This window comes from Myodes glareolus, chromosome 7 (genome assembly GCF_982192425.1).
Source record: "Myodes glareolus chromosome 7, mMyoGla1.1, whole genome shotgun sequence".
Taxonomy (NCBI): Eukaryota; Metazoa; Chordata; class Mammalia; order Rodentia; family Cricetidae; genus Myodes; species Myodes glareolus.
Window position 1 is genome coordinate 21,640,864 of NC_142032.1, and position 20,162 is coordinate 21,661,025.

The 20,162-nt window shown below is 44.5% G+C and overlaps 1 protein-coding gene across 3 annotated transcripts in view; it reads left to right on the forward strand.

The window, feature by feature from the left end:
- Aldh18a1 (aldehyde dehydrogenase 18 family member A1) overlaps nucleotides 1-1,599 on the forward strand; it is a 35,024-nt gene extending 33,425 nt beyond the window's left edge. For all 3 annotated transcript variants that reach the window (XM_048452845.3, XM_048452847.3, XM_085693913.2), the window contains exon 18: nucleotides 517-1,599. In XM_048452845.3, coding sequence (XP_048308802.1) covers nucleotides 517-698 — 182 coding nt within the window. In that variant the 3' untranslated portion in view covers nucleotides 699-1,599. The remainder of the gene's footprint in view (nucleotides 1-516) is intronic.
- The last annotated feature ends 18,563 nt before the right edge of the window (nucleotides 1,600-20,162 follow it).

The window sequence follows — 20,162 nt, forward strand, 5'->3', positions numbered from 1 at the left end:
AAATTCAAGACTGGCCTGGGCTATACCGTAAGACTATATATATATATATATATATATATATATATATATATATAGAGAGAGAGAGAGAGAGAGAGAGAGAGAGAGAGAGAGAGAAAGAGAGAGAGAGAGAGAGAGAAAGAGAGAAAGAAAAAGAGGGGGGGGAGGAGAGGAGAGGAGAGGACTGTTTAGGGAGATGAACTCTATACTAGACTTTGTTTTTGTTCACTTCAAAACATACTGGGGTAACAATTGAGATGCTTAAACTGATGCAGATAGATCTTGTAAAACTGTCAGAATACACCTGGATGAAGGGCAGTGGGGGAAGGGGCATTGTCATCTGTAGTATAGAACACACTCACTTGGGTGAGGAACACCAGCTTGCTGGCCAGGGAGGATGGCCAGAAGTTAGTCAAGAGAGAAGATACTCATTGTGGGCTCACAGGAGAGCAGGCAGCAGTGGCTGTGAAAGCTACACCTTTCTCCATGATTTTTTTGTTTTGTTTTGCTTTTTAATAGGAGCTGAAGTAGGAATCAGTACATCACGAATCCATGCCCGGGGACCGGTAGGACTGGAAGGATTGCTAACTACTAAGTGGCTGCTTCGAGGCCAAGACCACGTGGTCTCAGACTTCTCGGAGCACGGCAGCTTAAAGTACCTTCACGAGAACCTCCCTGTTCCCCAGAGAAACTTCAGCTGAGAGGAGCCAGGTGGTCAGGACTGTGCTGTGCAGACTGTCACAGTTGGGCTCCTCAAGGATCTGCAGAGAGAACCTCATCCCCACCTCTTAGAAGGGTCTGCCTTCCGGACAGTTCACCTATGCTTCTGGCTCAACTCAGCATTTCCAGTCTTAGCTAATGTTCATATTCCATTCCAGCTTCTTGTATGTGTCTATCTCTGTTCCTGAGGTTGACCGTAGGGTCTCGAACGTGCTAGGCAAGGCTCTACCACCAGCCAGGCTCTCTGGCCACACAGTCCAGTCTTTAGGAAGAGAACCATTCGTGCTGGCAGAGACTGGGCTTTCCCCAGTCCCCTGCCCCCAGAAACTAAGGGAGAGCTGTCCCTTATCACCTCACATCAATGACAAGGAAGTCCTGGCTGCTTGTATTACCTCAGTGAGGTAAGGTCTCTTGGCATTCGACCAGGACCAACCCCGCCATCCTCAGACTCTCCATGTGTAATTTTATTTCTTTTATACATGCTCATCTTCGGAAGGGGAGATTGGGAATCTTTAAGGAGAGGCAACTCCTTAAAACCTTAAACATTTTCACCGGAAACGGTGCCTAAAATGGTCTAACCTACTTCCCTGGGAAAGTTGGCCTTCATGAATTTAAGGGTGCGCATCCCAGACAGCTGCAGTCTGTCCCTGGCCAGGGACACATGGTACCTTTGATGTAGTTGGAATCTGAGCATCACACTGGAGGCATGAATCTCAAGATGTTCCTGCAAGTGGGAGGAAGATCTACAATTATGCCTGACCTTTTTATATGAATTATTTTGTCATCCTATTCTTGACCTCCAGAACAAAGATTAGAGGATTATTTTAATACTTTGGATTCTTTCCCCTTTTTTGAGAAATTAAATTCTTATAAAAACCCGTGCGCACGTTTCAAACTTTCTCCCTTATTTGTCCTCGCCCTCGTCTGCCCTCTCCCTGCGTGGTGACCCTCCTCCCCTGCCTGCTCTCAGCCTGCTGTTCTCTGGAAGTTAGGTGAGGGTGGGAGGTTGTGTGTGTGTGCAGTTTCCATGGAAGTGGTGCCAGGAAGCCCTCCAGGGAGGGACTCAGGCCTCGAGAGGAGAGGAAAACAGGACAGTGGGCATGAAGAACTTGGAGGCTGCTTATATGATGATCTGATGTCTGGGGTGTGCACAACATGTCGCCCCCACGATATCCACTCCACCATGACACTACTCATGTCCTTGGTTCACTGTGGCTGTAACTAAGTTTATGCTCATGATCTGTGAAATTATAATCCCCTTACTCCCTCCCCTTTAGCCCTGCACTTAGTCTCTGGTATTCTACAGTCTGCATTTCAAAGACATCTTGTTTCTCGAGAGCCTCCCAAAGAAGCCATTATTCACTGACATGCTGCTTCTGACCCTCAGAGTAGTTTTATGGGCATAAGAATCACAGTCGTAGAGATCATATTCCCAGTCTGGCTCCAGGCTCTACCTCTCAGCCAGACCCTTACATGGTCTGGCAAGCCACCCAGCCTGCCCTGCCCCATGAAGGGGGAGTTCTGACATAGCTTGCCTGAAAAGGCAATAAGCAAGGTCCAGCTGGAAAGACAACCAGCTCCCACCAGACAGCAGATGCCCCAGGAGTCTGAAGTAGCAGCCCCAAAAGAGTGGAGCCCTTGGGGGCCCCACAAAGGCCGGGACATGGGCTCTGGGGGAGATGGGTTCTGGGAGTGGTAGAGCTTGCGGGCAGTAGGTTGGTGCAAGCAAGCTCCAGCATGAGGAGGAAACCAGCAAGTCTGAGAGCAGTGACGGCTGACTTAGGGCAGGCTATAACACTTTAAGAAAATGAGTCCTAGCCGTAGATTTTGGTATCATCTCTCCTGGAGATGCCATTTTTACAGCATGGGACAGGGATGGGGTATTATCTAGAAAAGGCAGGTAAAGCTTAGTCAAGGTCATTTCCTGTAAATATACCAATTTCCACAGACACTGGATCTCCAGCACCCTCTCCTCCATCCAAATTGAAGAAACCTAAAGGGGACTAGGAGGCGGCCATAGTCTTGAGAAACACTTGGGTGACCAAGTGTTTACTGGGTTGTCCTATGGGAAGGAATCTCTTATTCTGAGGCTACTCCTGAGGTCCTGCCTCCTACCAACTCCTAACCACACGTGCCACAAAATGACGAGCCAGCCCTGAGTCTCCCAGTTCCCACTAGGGGCAAAAGAAAAAAATCCCTCTGGCATATGTAAGTGTATGCTCTTACTCAAGCGGCAGTTCTGCGTGGTTGTAGGTTTTCTGTGATTACATTCCATACCAACATGAGATTGTTTATTAGATACACACAAGGACTGCATGGGGAGAGGAATATCTGTCCCTCATCCATTACTTTACAAACCTGTCTCTCCCTGGCCCTGTCACGAGCCTGCCAGTTGGCATGGTTCAAAGTGGGCACTGCTTCCCCTTGTCTACAACTGGCATTCACATGATTCAGGGCTCATTAATCCAAACACTCTGCTGGGCATGTGGTTTAAATTTGACCAAATAGCCTGTTGGTGGAATTTTTATGCAGTTATTAGGAAAGGCAAGCACTAGTCTCCTGGGGCCATAAAGTCTATTCCAAGGAGATTAAAGCTGATTGTATCTAGTCTGCCTACTGTGTAGGGAGAAGATGTGTAAACGTCATCCACGAGAAAGGAGGAGCCAGAGGCTGTGTAGTTAGCCTGGCTCCTTCCACCTGCATCTGAAACGTACCGCTAGGCTCAACTCAGTAATTCAGTTTTCTGCTTAAACTAGTTTGAGCTGCGAAGGGACTGGTCCTCTGGAACAATACCTGCAGGATCTCCACGACTCGGGTGGCCATGGGATTTCCCAGAGGAGTTCCAGTGAAGACCCAGTGATGATGGTGTGCCAGAAACTTGAACCAGACCAGTGACTCATAGCAATGAATGTTTGCTAGCAAAGCTGATTGGGCACATTGTTCTCGATGCCACCAGGACAAATGAAGAGGTGTTGGAGAGGTGGGGAAGAGGAAAAGTGAAGAAAGTTTTTTGTTTGGGTGTTTTGCTTATTTAGTTTTGTTCTTATTTTTGTTTGCTTTATTTTGGTTAGGTTAGATTTTTTAAAAATTTTCTTTTGAGGGAGTGCTGCAAGGATTGTGAGAAGCTATGGGGGAGTGGGAGATGAGCTGAATTAGGGTACATGATGTGAAATTCCCAAAGAATCAATAAATGATGGGGGAGGGTCTTCTATGTGTTACTTTCATTGGCTAATAAAGAGACTGCCTTGGCCTTTTTGATAGGCCAGCCGTTATGTGGGTGGAGTAGACAGAACAGAATTGTGGGAGAAAGAAAGCAGAGGCAGGCAGATGCCATGGCTCTCCTCTCCAAGATGGACACAGGTTAAGATCTTTCCCAGTAAGCCACGACCTCGTGGTGATATACAGATTATTAGAAATGGATTAATTAATATGTGAGAGTTAGCTAATAAGGGGCTGAAGACAATGGGCCAGGCAGTGTTTGAAAGAATACAGTTTCCATGTAATTATTTCGGGGGTAAGCTAGCCGGGATCCAGGTGGGAATGCAGCCCGCCGCTCCTTTTGCAACAAATAAATTCTGTTTAATAAAAAAGTTTTAGTTGGCTTCTTATTTCTTTCGAATTGGAAGACTGGATGATAAACTGGATTCAGATCTCTGCTCTACCACTTGGAAAATGAGTGGCCTGGTCAACACACACTGCTTCTCTCTCCTCGGGACTATTGCTGTGTCTGCTGCATAGATAATAAGGTATGTAGTGGGCACAGCTGAGGAGGGAGAGATGGTCACTTGCTATGAGTCCTCATGAGCTCAGTGTTGTTCACAAATTCCAGAAGCTTCTTGTTACTGATGAGGCTATCTTCAAGAGTCAGGTTTTCCTATCCTTGTTACATCTGCTCCCCAGAAGGCCAGACTTGTCCTCCCCAGGAACAGTGAGGTGCAGAGCCCAGTCTGACCAGCCATTTAAGCACCTGGGCAATGTGAACACCTGTCATCAAGAAGGGCATGAAGTGACAGAGATTTGATTTTGAACCTGAAGTATCCAGGAGAATGTTTTCTGTTGCCTGAGATGGCCAAAGCTAAGTACAACAACTTTGAGACTCCTCCTCCTCCTCCTCCTACACACACACACACACACACACACACACACACACACACACACACACTGGAGTCTTTAGTTATCACTGAATTTATGAGCCTCAAATACCTTCAAACTGCCCCAAAGATGGACCAGCTAAAACCTCAGCGAAACAAGACTGCCTTCTGTGAACCAGGACCCAAGCCCTCCCCAGGAGCTGATTCCTGAACCTTGCACTTCCCCAGCTCCAGACTATTAGAAATAAATTGCTGTTTGTCCAGCCACCTGACCTCCAGTGTTCTGTTATGACAGTCTAAACAGTGTGGGGAAGGGTGATTGTCTTGGAGGCCTTGGTAAGTTTAGAAAGGACTCGGATGGGGTCCGTGGGTAAGAATGTTTGCTGTACAAGCATGAATGGTTGAGTTTGCGCCACCAGAATCACCTTTAGGACCTGGATGTAGCCATGTATGCCTGTATTCCTGGCGCTATGAGGGCACAGGCAGAGCTTGCTGGGGCGGGTTGGGGGGAGGTGGGGAGGAGGTTGCACTTCACCTCAGAGGAAAAGCTCTCACTCCCTCTGAGCTACGTGTCCCCCGGACTTGGCTAACGCTAGAGGGCAGTCTAGCCCCATGGGCTGAGCAAGTCTGCTTTTCTTCAGTCTAAGGATCAGCTCTCATTCCCATTCTGTTCACCTAGGAATCACTAAACTGCATCCGGAGGCCCACTCACCTACAGAGTAAGGACATGGACTTTTTAAAACTTTTATCCTTACTTGTTGTTTAACCAAGGGAAAGTCTATAACATTTCTGAACTATTGCAATACTGATCCATAAGTAAGTTTTTTGAGATCCTCTATGAGATATTCAGCATCATGTTCAGCACACAGTATACTGGTTTCATGTTACAATGTGTACTTCTAAAGAATAGATTTTCCTTAGCCCTGGACATAACCACCGAGCATCCCTTCTTAAGAGGTAATACCATTCTTTGGACATAGTTACTATGTTTTAGTTGGGCATGGCTACTATGTTTCAATAGGACCCTTATATATGATACTGCAATCTGAGAGAATTGCTATCTTTGTTTTATAAATAAAGAAAGTGAGGGTTGGGAAGGTTGAGTAAGCATCTCAAGGTCACTTGGGAACCTGGATCTAAACAAGAGACAGTGGGCTTCCGAGTTCTCAACCTCCACTGAAGGGCAGCTGAAGAGCCTCCCCAGAAGTTTCTTGTGCCTTAGCTTCAAGGTACATCCTAAGGCTGAAGGAGGTCACCATAGCCACTAACTGGACCCCCTTTCAAGTAATGAGATCCTCATTTCTGCTCCAGCTTTGCAAGAGGAGCTGCTGGTCTGGAAACTCTTCCACACCTGCCCTGGGAGGGCGCCAACTGCGTCTCAATTATTTAGGGAGTCTCTGGACACTTGATACAGAGAGCAGGTGTGGATGCTTCGCTGACTTTCTGCAACATGCCTTTACTTACCCCTGTCCCCTCCCCCTAGATGTCTGAGGATGAAGGGGGTGGCGTTCTTCTACAACCTGTGGGTGTGTCTGGTTCTTCCTTCATTCTTTACCCCAAAATCCATTTTGGAAGACCTGGACCAATTTCCCTGCAAACATCAAGTTGCACCTGCTGGCACAGATAGGACCCTAACTAGCAAATGGAAGACTCATTTTTTTTTTCCTGTTAACACTTTTCCTTTCCCTGAATCTAAACTTACATAAGTCAAACCCAAAGATTGAATTTACACAAATGAAAAAAAGTTAGATTTTTTTTTATACTGTAGATTTCAGCTAGGAGAATGTTGAGGCAGGGGTCATATGCTTAGAAAAGAGACTGGAAAGAAATATGAATAGAAAGGCAGCAAGTGCCCCATCGTTCTTAGGCCCATACACATGATTAGACGCAGTCACCAGGGTCATGCATGTCCCTCATCCCATTCTCACTTCCTTTCAGGTCTATTATTGTGCGTGCGTGTGTGCGTGTGTGTGGGGGGGTCATTGTGCTGCTTGAGGTTGATCCATCGGAAAGAGCTGTTTTCAGATTTGTTCTTGATCCTCACTATCAGTCTGTGACTGAATTGTTACCACTACATTTCCTCGCTCCCCAGCCGCTTTTTAAAGCACAACCAAATGAATCCACTGAGTTCTAATCACAGACCTCCTTACAATGTAATAATTAATCATTAAGCATCTTGTTTTGGAAGAATACCATGCAGCTGAGTTTTTGTCAACTTGTCACAAACTAGAGTCACTTGGGAAAGGGAAATCACAGTTGAGGAATTGCCTCCATCAGATGAATCTGTGGGGACATTTTTTGATTGCTGGTAGATGTGGCAGTACCATCCCTAGGTAAATGGGCCTGGGCTGTATAAGACAGTAGGTGAGCAAGCCAGTAAGCAGCATCCCTGAGGTCTCTGGCTCAGTTCCTGCCTTGAGTCTCTGCCCTGACTTCCCTCAGTGAGGAGTGTGACCTGAGAGTTGTAAGATGAAGTAACCCTTTCCTTCGCAAGTTGACTTTGATCATGGTGTTTATGACAGCAAAAAAGAGCAAACTAGAATAAGTATGTATTGGCACTGGGAAGAAGCTCATTATAAAATGTCAGTAGGAAAACTAGACAGAAATAATACTTCTCAGGTCAGCAAGATGGCTCAACAGGTAAAGGCACTTGCCAGTCAACCAAGCCTGACAATCTAAGTTTGCTCCCCAGAACCCACACGATAGCAGAAGAGAACTGATTCCCACACATTATTCTCTGATTTCATTCATGAAGTAGCACGAGCCCCACCGCCCCACACAAAGAAACATTAAAAAAAATTATAGTATTTCTCAATTGTATTGCAGATAGTTGTCTAGAAATGCTGAAAGAAAAGATATCAAAATGTTCCTGAGAAAATCCTATTGAGCAACATGATGGGTAGTATCAGTTATTGATAGGAACGAGACTCACCTAGGAGAGAGAGATCTGGGTATGTCTGAGAAGCAATTTCTGGATTCCGCTGATTGGAGTAGGCAAACTCATCCTAACCAAGGGAGACGCCATCCATGGGTTAGTGTTGTGAACCAAGTAAAAATGAAAAAGTGAGCAGTCACCAGCTTTTGCTCCTCTCTGCTTCCTGACTGTGGATGACACGTGACCAATGGCCTCAAGCTCCTGCCGCCATTGCTGCCCATCTTGATGGACTGTGCTGTCCAATGTGAGCCAAAACAAACCCTTCCTCCCTTAAGTTGCTTCGCCTGTCATTTTGTTATAGCAATGAGGAAAGTAGCTAAATACAAGCAGTGCGAGTACAGTGAATTTTATCTGTATTTTTGTTTTCTACTTTAAGACATCTTTCCTGTTTTCACAGCTACTAATATTTTTCCTATGATTGACAAAATACTAGTCATAGCAGTCTTTTCAATCTAAAGAGAGTCTTATTTTCCCTTTCTCATTCTGTCTTTTGATGATGAAGAAACCAGGGCTTGCTGGACTGTGTGCACACACCTTTAATCCCAGCACTCGGGAGGCTTGCTGGACCGTGTGCACACACCTTTAATCCCAGCACTCGGGAGGCAGGAACAGGTGGATCTCTGTGAGTGCAAGGTCAGCCTGGTCTACAGAGCCAGTACCAGGACAGGCACTAAAGCTACAGAGAAACCTAGTCTCTAAAAACGAAACAACAACAAAAAACAAAACAAAACAAAATAAGAAACAAAAGAAACCAGAACTTAGGGGCATCTGGAGACATAACAAGTGAGGGCCAAGTCCAGACTGTGGCCCAAAGCAACCCTGAAGAAGTGCTGGGCCTCAGAGACTAGATCAGACTTCTGAGGTTCCTTCCAGTTCAGGCTCTGTCACTGCCCTGTGCTGGTTCCACCCAGCACTAAGTCCCTGAAGGCCATTGGATGCAGGAGGGGGTGTCCTGCTTATGCTCCGGTTATATCTATCTTAGGGCTATATTGCTGCGATGAAACACCATGACCAAAAGCAGCTCGGAGAGGAAAGGGTTTATTTGGCTTACACTTCTACATCATAGTCTATCCCGGAGGAAAGTCAGGGTAGGAACTCAAGTGGGGCAGGAACCTGGAGGCAGGAGCTGGTGCAGAGGACGCGGAGAGGTGCTGCTTACTGGCTTGCTCATCATAGCTGGCTCAACCTGCTTTCGTATAGAACCCAGGATCACTAGCCCAGGGTTGGCCCCCTACACAATGGGCTGGGTCCTCCCCCATCGATCACTAATTAAGAAAATGCCCAACAGGTTTGCCTACAGTCAGGTTTAAAGAGGCATTTTTCTCAATGAGGCTCCCTCCTTCCTAGCTTGTGTCGAGCTGACACAAAACTATCACAGTTTCAGCTTGCTCTCTCCGGATCGCTCATGAGGCCACATCTTGGATTCTGTTTGCAGATTCTGTTTCACTGTAGACAATTAGACGGTAAATAATTGAAGAGAACGGAAACTGGCAAAGTGGTGTGTGAGGTCCAAATAGCTCCCCCGTTGATTCCCTGGTGTAAACTCAGGGCTCATCTGCAAGCCAGGTTCTGAGTGGAGGTGAAATGTACAAATGCAAGAACCTCCTGTTTTCCCTCCCATCTTCGGATGCCACTTGGGGAACTTACTTTCCTGGTTTGGTTAAAGTCGGGAACAGCCTGGTTCAGGCAGATATTCAGATGGCATCTTAGATATATCTGAAGCTCCTCCCTCTTAGGGTTGTGTGACCCAAATCCAGAAGCTCCAATTTCTTCTTCCTCCAGGGCCCATTATCTAATAAAGTCAAGGCCTCTGTCTTTCTCCATCCATGCTCTCTTCCTCCGTGGTGAGGGAGGTACCTTTCCACAGACCCCGCTAGACGAGTCTGTCACTATAGCAGCAGTCTTAGTTAAGACTCTGAACTCAGGTAACATAAACCGCCTCCACATTGCCGGGTGTTCACAGAGCCCAATGATAGAGATGGATTATGATGGTCCAGCCTCTCAAACGCCTGAACTCAGCTCAGGGAAATGTAGTTCAAGTCCTCAAATCACAGAAAAAGCAAGTGACAAGTATCAGGGCTCCAAACCTACCCCCACCTCACCCCCTCTCCAGAGTGAGGGCTTCATTTCTCTAGCCCTTCCTTGGTCAACTTCTTCTAGACTTTCCCCACAACTTTGTAACACTTCCCCCCCATCTCTCCCCATTTCAGTTTTAAAAGATCCTAACTTGTCTACTTGGGTCATTGGTTCTCACTGTAGTAGGTATGAGGAGACGTTGCCGTATGATCTGGGCTGACAGTCACATTTGTGTGGCCTTACCATGGTTAAATATTAAAAGAGCTGTGTGGAGTCTCCTCTTCTGCATACGAAGTGTATGCTGCTAAAATGCCTAGTAAAACTAGGTTTGGTATAACAATAAAAATCATATATATATATGACAGGATTTCTCTGTAGCTTTGGAGCCTGTCCTGGAACTAGCTCTTGTAGCTCTTGTAGACCAGGCTGACCTCAAACTCTCAGAGATCCGCCTACCTCTGCCTTCCAAGTGCTGGGATTAAAAGCATGCGCCACCACCGCCTGGCTAACAATCATATTTTTAAGGACACAGAGAGCTCTGACAGTGATGAGGTCTAGCGGACTAAAACTTTGAGAGAAATGAGCCCTTTCCAAATGAATTGGTCCTAACTGACAATTTTGTATCCTGTTTTGTTTTGTTTCTTCCAAACCCAGGTGAGAGTTGAGGCCACAGAATGTCCCCAGTGTGAGGTCATTCCTGGGACAAAGAGAACATAGTAGAGTTTGATGGACAGTTGGCCTCAGGAAGCATCTACTTTGATGAGTCTAATGGAGTCTGATGGAGCAGCAGAAGCTGGGCTTTAATGGCAGGCTACATTTCCCATGGGCTTATCGTATTTGAGAAACAAAGTCCTAATGGAAAGAGGAGGTCTGCATCAAACATAAGATGGGTGTGCCTCTCAAGATGTTTGCCAAACTTGGGAGTAAGCCACCAAACAGCTTGCTTAGCTCAAGTTCCTAAGAACAGAATGGAATCTTCCACAGGCTTTCAGGAGTGAGAAGACAAGAGACTTGCCAGGCTGTCAGTCCAAAGCTTAAGAGGGCTTCATCAAACCATCAGAAAGACTCAGAGATGTACCGGGATGAAGGGAATTGGAAATTGGTCCAACCCAATGGACTGTGTAACCAGACTGACAGGACCAGTCCCTGGCCATGTCTGCTAGCAGAAGAAAAGAAACGTCAATCAGTACCTGCTGCCTCTGGTCTCTTCTGTAATCAGAGTTGGTTAAAAAGCAGGAACATTACCTAATAATCAAGGAAAAAAAGCAACCATGAAAGCAGCCCCACAAATGGTTCTAATATTTGAGTTAGCAAAAAAGGATTTTACAATAGAGTAAAGAAAATAAAGAAAACATATTAGGGTAAAAGCATTTCAAAAGACAACTGGAATCTAGGAAATAGAATCAAATAAGCATCAAACATTGGAAAAGGTAATCTTAAATTAAAAACTCATTAAATGAAATATTTGCATACCAATGTATCTGTTCACACAAGCCTCCCATGTTCCTTACCCACACTCTGGCCCACACTGGGACACTGGGACTCAGGATCTCTTCTGATTGGTCTACAGCAGTACTTGCCCAGCTGCTAAATTTTAGTGTCACCTTTAGGAAGCCCCCACCAGATCCAAATAACTGAAGCCACTCAGAAGGAATTTCCTAAAAAGGTACACTCTCAGAAAAGGAAGACCGTTTGCATGTGGAAAGAGATATGTGTTCCTTGGTGAATCCCAGGCAGAAAGCCAGAAATCTAGGTCTGGAGCCTGCTGTTTGCTGAGTTAATATCTCTCTGTCTCATTTCCACCGTGATTAAGGGACTTAAGTGCACCATGGAGGAAGAGGTTAAGTGGGATGTTGGATGGCTAGACAATTTTACTGTGTTGTTTAGTCTCCTGTGTCTGGCTGTGTGGTTGTCCCCACGATAATTCTTCCCAGGAAACTCCTGGCAGCCTTGAGAACATGTGTTCCGCAGTGGCAAAACACAAAGGACCCTCTTCTCGACTGTCATGCTTTGAAATATGGTAAAGAAACAATCCACTATTTTTTTTTTTAGACAGGATCTCATATAGCCCAGTCTGGCCTTTAACTGGCTACATGGCCAAAGATGACTTGGAATTTCTGGGTTATGTGGTGCTAGAGATCAAACCTAGACAAAACTCTGCCAAATGAGCTCCACCTCCAGGTCTCACTCCTGAGAAGGTAAATACAGAAAAAGAGCAACAGTTATTCTGCCCTTCCTTTCTTATCTGTGTGTAAGATAAGCAAGGAATTAATGAAGGCTTATAGATATATTCCAACTGAGAAATAAGGTTACCATATCAGCATTTTTGCTGCCCTGAATGAAATAATGTATCTAGATAATCAATAGTTTCCAACAGTTTTAGAGAAATACAGAAATCTACCTATGAGGCATTCTTGCTGAGAATTTGAACCTGGACCTCATCCAACTTTTGGCTTCACCACCAGTTTGTATGGAATACAAGCGACCCCGTTTCTTCAACAAGTAAATCAAAAGTAGTTGAGAGTAGAATAGGGTTCTAGATTAGTCAAACTAATATGGGTTCTAGATTAATCGAACTAGAGTAGGGCTCTAGATTAATCGCAACAGTAAACATATCACGCAGCAATGAGACTTAGATCTTAATTTAAGCAAATTATTTTAAAAACCACTTTATGGAAAATCAGGAAAATTTGAACACTTAAATTTACAGTGAGTTAATTTGAGAATGCATCATAGATTTTCAGATGAGATAATGATAGTGCAGTTGTGTAGTATTTACCAAGTGTTTATCTTTTTTTAAAAAAAGTACATCATACATCCCCATTATACACACAACATACCCATTTTGTTTGTCTCTTTCTATTTTTAATATTTATTTATTTATTATGTATACAATATTCTTTCTGTGTGTATACCTACAGGCCAGAAGACGGTACCAGACCTCATTACAGATGGTTGTGAGCCACCATGTGGTTGCTGGGAATTGAACTCAGGACCTTTGGAAGAACAGGCAATGCTCTTAACCACTGAGCCATCTCTCCAGCCCCAAGTGTTTATCTTTTAAGATGATACCTTGAAGCTGGGCATAATGGCACATACTGATAATCTCAGCATTCTAGTGGTTGAGATAATAGAATGTGGTGATATATGATTTGTATAATAAATAAATAAAACCTGCCTGAAAATCAGAGTATGGAGCTAAGTCACTAGTTAATCATAGAGGCCAGGCAATGGTGGCATACACCTTTAATCCCAGCACTTGGGAGGCAGAAGCAGACAGATCTCTATGAGTTCAAGTCACTCTGGGCTACATGAGACTGAATCAGTCTAAAAGAGGTGTCTCACACCTTTAATTCCATCACTAGGAAGGTGGAGATGGGAAGTTATAAGTCTGGGCAGAGAGAAGAATATAAGGCAGGAGGAGACAGGAGCTCAGGATTCAATCTGAAGTTTGTAGAGATAGCATTCAGTCTGAGGACTTGTAAGACAGGATATTTCATTTGGTCTGAGGATTTTGTAGAGGTTAGAACTAGTGAATGACTGCTCTGCTTCTCTGATTTTCAGCTTTCACCCTCTAATATATGACTCTGGGCTTTTATTGTTAACACCAATTAGAAATCACACTACAGATTATGAGTTCAAGGCCATTGTGAGCTATATAGTAACCCTGTGTCAAAGACCAACCAAGCAACAGCAGCAAAACAAGGGTACATTGAAATATCTGTAGTTGAAATGATAGAATTTCTGGAACTTGCCTCAGAATAATTTGCAGGGAGGTTTAGGGTCAGTTAGTGGAAGTACAGAAAAGCTAGGGTGACCTTTGGGGAAGATTCTTCAGGGTAGGTGATGGGTATAGAAAATCTATTGTATGTTATTTCTATGTCTCTGTGTTTGAACCCCAGTAAATACATCATTAACCATATGTGCGAGGAGGTGCATGCTGGGGATTAAGGAGTCTGAGATGATACAGGAAACACAACAACCAAACCAGCTCTAGAGAGACTTTAGTATTTTCCTAACTGAAAATAAGGAAAAAAAGAATATCTTATGACAGGGTTTCCTATGTAATCTAGTATAGTATGAGGGGCCGGCTTGTTGGGGTATCTGTCCCGCCCGGTACCCCACAACTGGCAAATCCCAAAGAAAACCACACACAGGCCTCCATAAGATTATAAACTGATTGGCCCATTAGGTCAGGCTACTTATTAGCTCTTATAACGTATGTTACCCCATTATCCTTATCTACATTAGCCACATGGCTCAGTACCTTTCTCAGCTGGGCACATTACATGCTGCCTCTTCGGTGGTCTGCGCAGGAATGGCGGAGGGAGCTTCCACCTCCCTAGCCTTATCCTATTCTCATTGCCCCGCCTCTACTTCCTGTCTGGTTGACCCGCCTATACTTCCTGCCTGGCCAGGCAGCGTTTTATTAAAATACATGATTGACAGAATACAGACAATTCTCCTGCACCAATCTAGGCTGGCTGTGAACTTAAATCCTCTATCTCATCCTCCTGAGTGCTGGTATTGCAGGTGTGCACCACCTCGCACTTATTGAATTTGCTTCATTAGGGTTTTTTTTTTCCTCTTGCATTCCATACCCAGTGAGTCACTGGATAAGTGCCTTTGGTTTGTGATGATTTAAAAGTATCCTATCCCATGGACTGGAGAGATGGCTCCAAAGTTAAGAGCACTGGCTGCTCTTCCAGAAGACCTAGGCTTGATTCTTAGCACCCACGTGGTTTCTTATAATCATCTGTAACTCTAGTTCCAGGTGGCCTGATACCCTCTTCTGGCCTCCTCTGGCACCAGGCATGCATTTGGTGCATAGACATACATGCAGGCAAAACATTCCTGCACATAATAATAATAATAATAATAATAATAATAATGGTTGTTGTGGGATATTTAGCTATATAACTATGTTACATTTGTTTATGCTGTGGAATATTACTTCAACTACATAAAGGTGTGTTACATTTGTTTGTGCTGTGGAATATTACTTTAACTGTGTGAAGGTGTGTGACATTTGTTTGTGCTGTGGAATATTTAACTGTGTAAAAGTGTGTTACATTTGCTTGTGCTGTGGAATATTACTTTAACTGTGTGAAGGTGTGTTACATTTGTTTGTGCTGTGGAATATTTAACTGTGTAAAGGTGTGTTACATTTGCTTGTGCTGTGGAATATTACTTTAACTGTGTGAAGGTGTGTTACATTTGTTTGTGCTGTGGAATATTTAACTGTGTAAAGGTGTGTTACATTTGTTTGTGCTGTGAAATATTACTTTAACTGTGTAAAGTTGTGTTACATTTGTTTGTGCTGTGAAATATTACTTTAACTGTGTAAAGGTGTGTTACATTTGTTTGTGCTGTGGAATATTTAACTGTGTAAAGGTGTGTCACATTTGTTTGTGCTGTGGAATATTACTTTAACTGTGTGAAGGTGTGTTACATTTGTTTATGCTCCATTTGTGTAATTATGAACATATATATTGCTGTTTCACCTTGCCTGCCTAAGGCACCTAATTGGTCTAATAAAGAGCTGAACGGCCAATAGCTAGACAGGAGAGAGATAGGCGGGGCTGGCAGGAGAGAGAATAAATAGGAGACATCTAGTCTTGAGAGAATGAGAGTAAGGAGAGGAGAGAACAAGGGAGAGAGGGAGATACCCAGGGCCAGAAACCAGACAGCTGCCAGCCTGCAGCCACAGAATAGGAAATACAGGATGAAAAGTAAAAAACCCTGAGGCAAAAGGTAGATAAAGAGAAACAGGATAATTTAAATTAAAGGGAAAAAAACAGCTAGCCAGAAACAAGCCTAAGCTAGGCCGAGCATTTATAACTAATAAGTTTTTGTGTCAGGATTTGGGAGCTGGCTAGTGGCCCAACAGCAAAAGCCTGCCACAAATAATAACAGTAATAGTAATAATAATAATAACAACACTCACAGTGTGGGTATTCCAGACACTTAGTCTCTTATGGACCCTTAAAGGAAGTCTTGATGAGGAGTTCCCCAAAAGGCCCACAGAGGTGGAAGCTGAGCCCAGCAGAAGCCGGCTAGCCGTTTGATCACAAAGGTCATGTGCTAGCAATGGTGAAACTGAGCCTCACTCTCCTGAGGCCAGCTTCACGGCTTTTCCAGAACAGCACCACTGGCAGAGCACAGAGGAGATCTGGAAAGTACAGATGATCTTGTTTTTTGGGCTGGAGAATCAGCCACTGTAATAGACTGTCACCTTCCGTTTTTAAAGCCAAGCGACGCCAGCTCCTTCAACTTTTTCTTGTAGATTTTGTTCACTTATTACCTTCTGAGGTTAGTCCAAAGCTGTCTCACACATCGCTGCTGAGTCTAAATTTTCCGTTTATGACAGGTCGCAGAACCTGTGTTTTTCTCTCTCCAGTTACGAAGAGTGTGACTGGGGAAGGAAGAGATGCATAGTCATTTCTCACTTGCACGGGGCGGATTGACCAATTATCCATTAATTGAGGTCAGCACAAAGCAAGAGCAAGCATATAACAGAGGTAGACAAGCAATCAAGACAAGAGATCTGGAGTGTCTCTGCAAAGCCTGTATATAAAAGGTGTGGTTCCTTTCTTGGCGCTACAGAGGGCTGGAAAACCTTTCAGAGGGGAGGCCTCATGAAAGACTGTTTTGTGTGTTTGTGGTGCGTCTTCCAATGGGAACCATAAAGCCCTCATGCCATCCTCTTCTCTCCCATTCCCACCATGAGGTGAGCGGTTTTGCTATTCTGTGTGTTCTGTGACATGCTTCCCTCTTACCAGAGGCTTGCAAGAATCTGACTGTGCAACAAGGACTGAAGCCTCCCAAATCGAGTTGAAATTAGCTTTTTGTTGCTCTAATGTTTGTTGTCTCAGGTGTTTAATACAGTAGCAACAAGCCAAGGAATGCATGAACTTAGAGCCTTTCCCTTCATCAATTTGGTATCAGGAGCAGGTTGGTGTTTTGGGAAATGACTGTGTGTGTTTATTACTGGCCCTGGAATCTTATCAGTGTTGCTGGAGCCCTCCCAGTGTGGTGTGCTCCCTGTCAATGTTTTACCAGCAGCGCCTTCTTCCAACAGTGCTTCCTGTCAGAGTGGCAGAAGCCGGCCCTAGCTCCTCCCCAGCCTCCTGATAAACTGTCAATACAGAGCAAACAGTACTCCTTGGATGCCAAGGTTCCCACATGCAAATCTGAAATCTTTCAATTATTTTCAGATTTATTTGTTTTATTTTATGAGGATGAATGTTTTGCCTGCAAGCAAGGGTGTTCACCACAAGTGTGCCTGCTGCCCGGAGAAGTCTGAAAAGAGTTCTGGATCCCCCAGAACTGGAGCTATGGATGATTGTGAGCCACCACGTGGATGCTGGGAATCAAACCCGGGTCTTCTGCAAGAGCAGCAAGTACTTTTAACCACTGATTTATATCTCCAGTCCAGGACTGGACTCTTTAAAAGCCCTTTTAGATAGTTCTAAAATCAGCTTTTATCTCTGCTGGAAATGATTTGGTTTCCTTCCTGGATTTTCTTCAAGGGGCGGGGACGGTGGAAACAAGTTCTGATTTGCCCAAAGTAGAACAGGAACCAGCTTTCACAGAGTGGATTAGGAGGACAGGGAGTATCAATCCGCAGGAAAGCTTCCATGTGAAAGGTAGACTGAGTTTCAGCTATCTCAGCTTTAGCCAAAATGCTTCTGAAAAATCGAGCGTTGTTTCTGTAAATCACAAGATCTAGAGCCCAGCTGTGCTGTTACTATACCCAGAGGTCCCCTAGAACTATACTACGTCTCCATTTAAAAACTAAGTATGAGGGTTAAGTGTCCCATCAAAGTCTCTCAGTACAGGATGCTCCTTCTTCCCCAGGCTGGCTGCCTGACCTCAATCCTTTCTTCTGCTCCTTCTCCAACCTCTGTTTTCCTTATCTTCAGGGCTCCAATATTGTCTAGAAACCCAAAACTAGTAAACTCAATGCTGTATCATAGCTAAACAGGAATATAGAAGAGAGCTCCTTCCAGTTGGATAAAGACGATTTATTCCAAAACCTAGTTGAGGGTCCAGTGTGGGGAGCCACAGTTGATAGTAAACTATCAGAGGAATTTTTGTCCCAGTGAATGACATGACAGATAGCTCCCTTTTTTATCGGGGATCTAATGTGAGGAAGGGAAGCTTCAACGAGGGCATGAAGGGCCATGGCTGATGGCCCGTTTCCCATGCTGACTTCTAACTTGCCTTTGTCCTCATGGTTATCTACCGGTCTATGGCAAAGAGTAGATGCAAAATAGTCACAGTTGAAGATGCCTCAGAGGAAAGAGACGTCGCATTTATTGCTCCGACGGTTTTTTTCTTTCTATCTGGAGCCAAGGTAGGAGCCAGAATTGACAACAACAACATATCTTACTAACTCAACTTTCTATACTTAAAAGAAAGATGGGCAAAACAATAACCAAGTGAGATCGAGCAAAAAGAGGAATAAATGAGAAAGGGAGAATGGGCAAGGGTTATCCATAGAGGGAGGAGTTAGAAGGTGGAAGAGACCCAGAGAATCCTAAGGGGAAGAGTCTGGTTGAGAAAATGGGAAGAAACAATAGCCAGGAGGGCATTATCACGCCTGAAGAAATGAGGAGGTGTCTGAGCTGGAACCGGATTTGACTGTGAACATTAAGTCAGAAGTGAAGCTCTGGGTGCTTAGAAAGGTGCTTAGAAGGGGAGCTCTGGGTGCTTAGAAATATATCAGACACAGACACTCTGCTAAGTGGTTGACATCCATTGTCTTCATTTAACCACTACAGTGATTCTGAACTGTGGGGACTCTTGTTTTTCTCAGCACAGAGAAACTAAGGTTTAGAGAAATAAGCATGTCACCCAATATCAGTCCTCAGTCATGTGCGGTATTAGGATTTCAACCTGGCTGTGCTGACTCTGGAGGGAGTTCTGGCTGCTAATTAATCTTCAGTCACTCTTCTAGAAGTTTCTCTGCTTCTCCCCCGTTTACCTCCCAAGACTGGGTAGATTCAGGGTGGTGTGCTGTGCTGTAAGACTCGTGGGCTTCTAGATGCCAGGGAGTCTAAAATCCATGTCGAATGAGATGATGTGTGGATTAGCTTGCGTCAGAGAAGAGTGAAACACTGGGAATGTGAGGGGGTTACAGACAGAAGCAATCATCACAGGAGTCTTTTCAGAGAGATCAGTTGGTGCAAACGACTGAGAAGTAGATTAGAGTTCGGTCTTGGGGCATACTGCTTGCTAAGTCTTTTCTCTAAACATGGGTGGAGGTTAGTAATCCCATGCTGCAGAAGCTCTCCACTGCTGAAGGTGTATGATCAAGATTCCATCATTAACGTATTCTCATTACTTATGTGGAGAATCCATACCTGTCCTAGGGAATGTAGTTCAAAAGACAATAAAGACGTCTTATTTTAATATGTGTCTATTTGGAGAGGGGACAGAAAACAAGGACAGAGACAGATTATTACATTAATTACTTAAATTCCAGAATATATAGCTTCAAGGAAATGAACAAGGGCCTGAGAAAGGACACAAGGGAAAAGTCTGGAATGTTCTGCAGAGGTTCTCCTGGGTTTCTTTTGTATTTCCGGTATATCAATCCCTGACTTTTACAACTTGGCTCCAATGAGAGCCCTGAGCCACTGAGCTATCTTCTTGTCAGCAATGGAAAGTTCCCCTAAAGCCTCTTTAGCCCATGACTTTGCTAGTTCAATGAGAACATGGAAGCCTACTCTTGGTTTTTGGAAAAAACAAAATTCTGGATATAATTTGCAACTCCCAACTTGCCAAAGGAATCTGGCCCAGACTGGAGATACACTGGGAACTTAGGCTTCCTGGCCTCGTCCCTGCCTGCTGTCTCTTCCGTTCCCCATGCTGTCTCCTCCCGGACTCTTATGTCTATCTCCTGAGATACTTTCTAAGTAAAACAGTGGTCTGTGAATCCTTATGTCAGGGCATGCATCTTGGGACTCAATCCTTGACAGCAAGGGCCTGATTTCCATTTATAAAATACACTCTGGTCCCTGATGGAGAACAGCCTGTACCTGTGTGTAGGTTAGGGTCTTAGATGAATGAGAAAGGAGGCTTCCTTTAGGAAGATGCCAATGGCCAGAGCAGAAAAGGGGACCTAAACTCTGTTTTTATTTAAACAAATTGTTTTAGGTTTATTTTATGCATATGGCCTGTTTTGCCTGCAAGTATGTATATATACCACCTGAGTGCCTAGTACCCATGCAGGTACCCAGGTTCAGAAGAAAGTGCTGGATCCTCTAGAATTGAAGCTATGGATCATTGTGACCTACCATGTGGGTGCCAGGAACTGAACCCGGTCCTCTGCATGA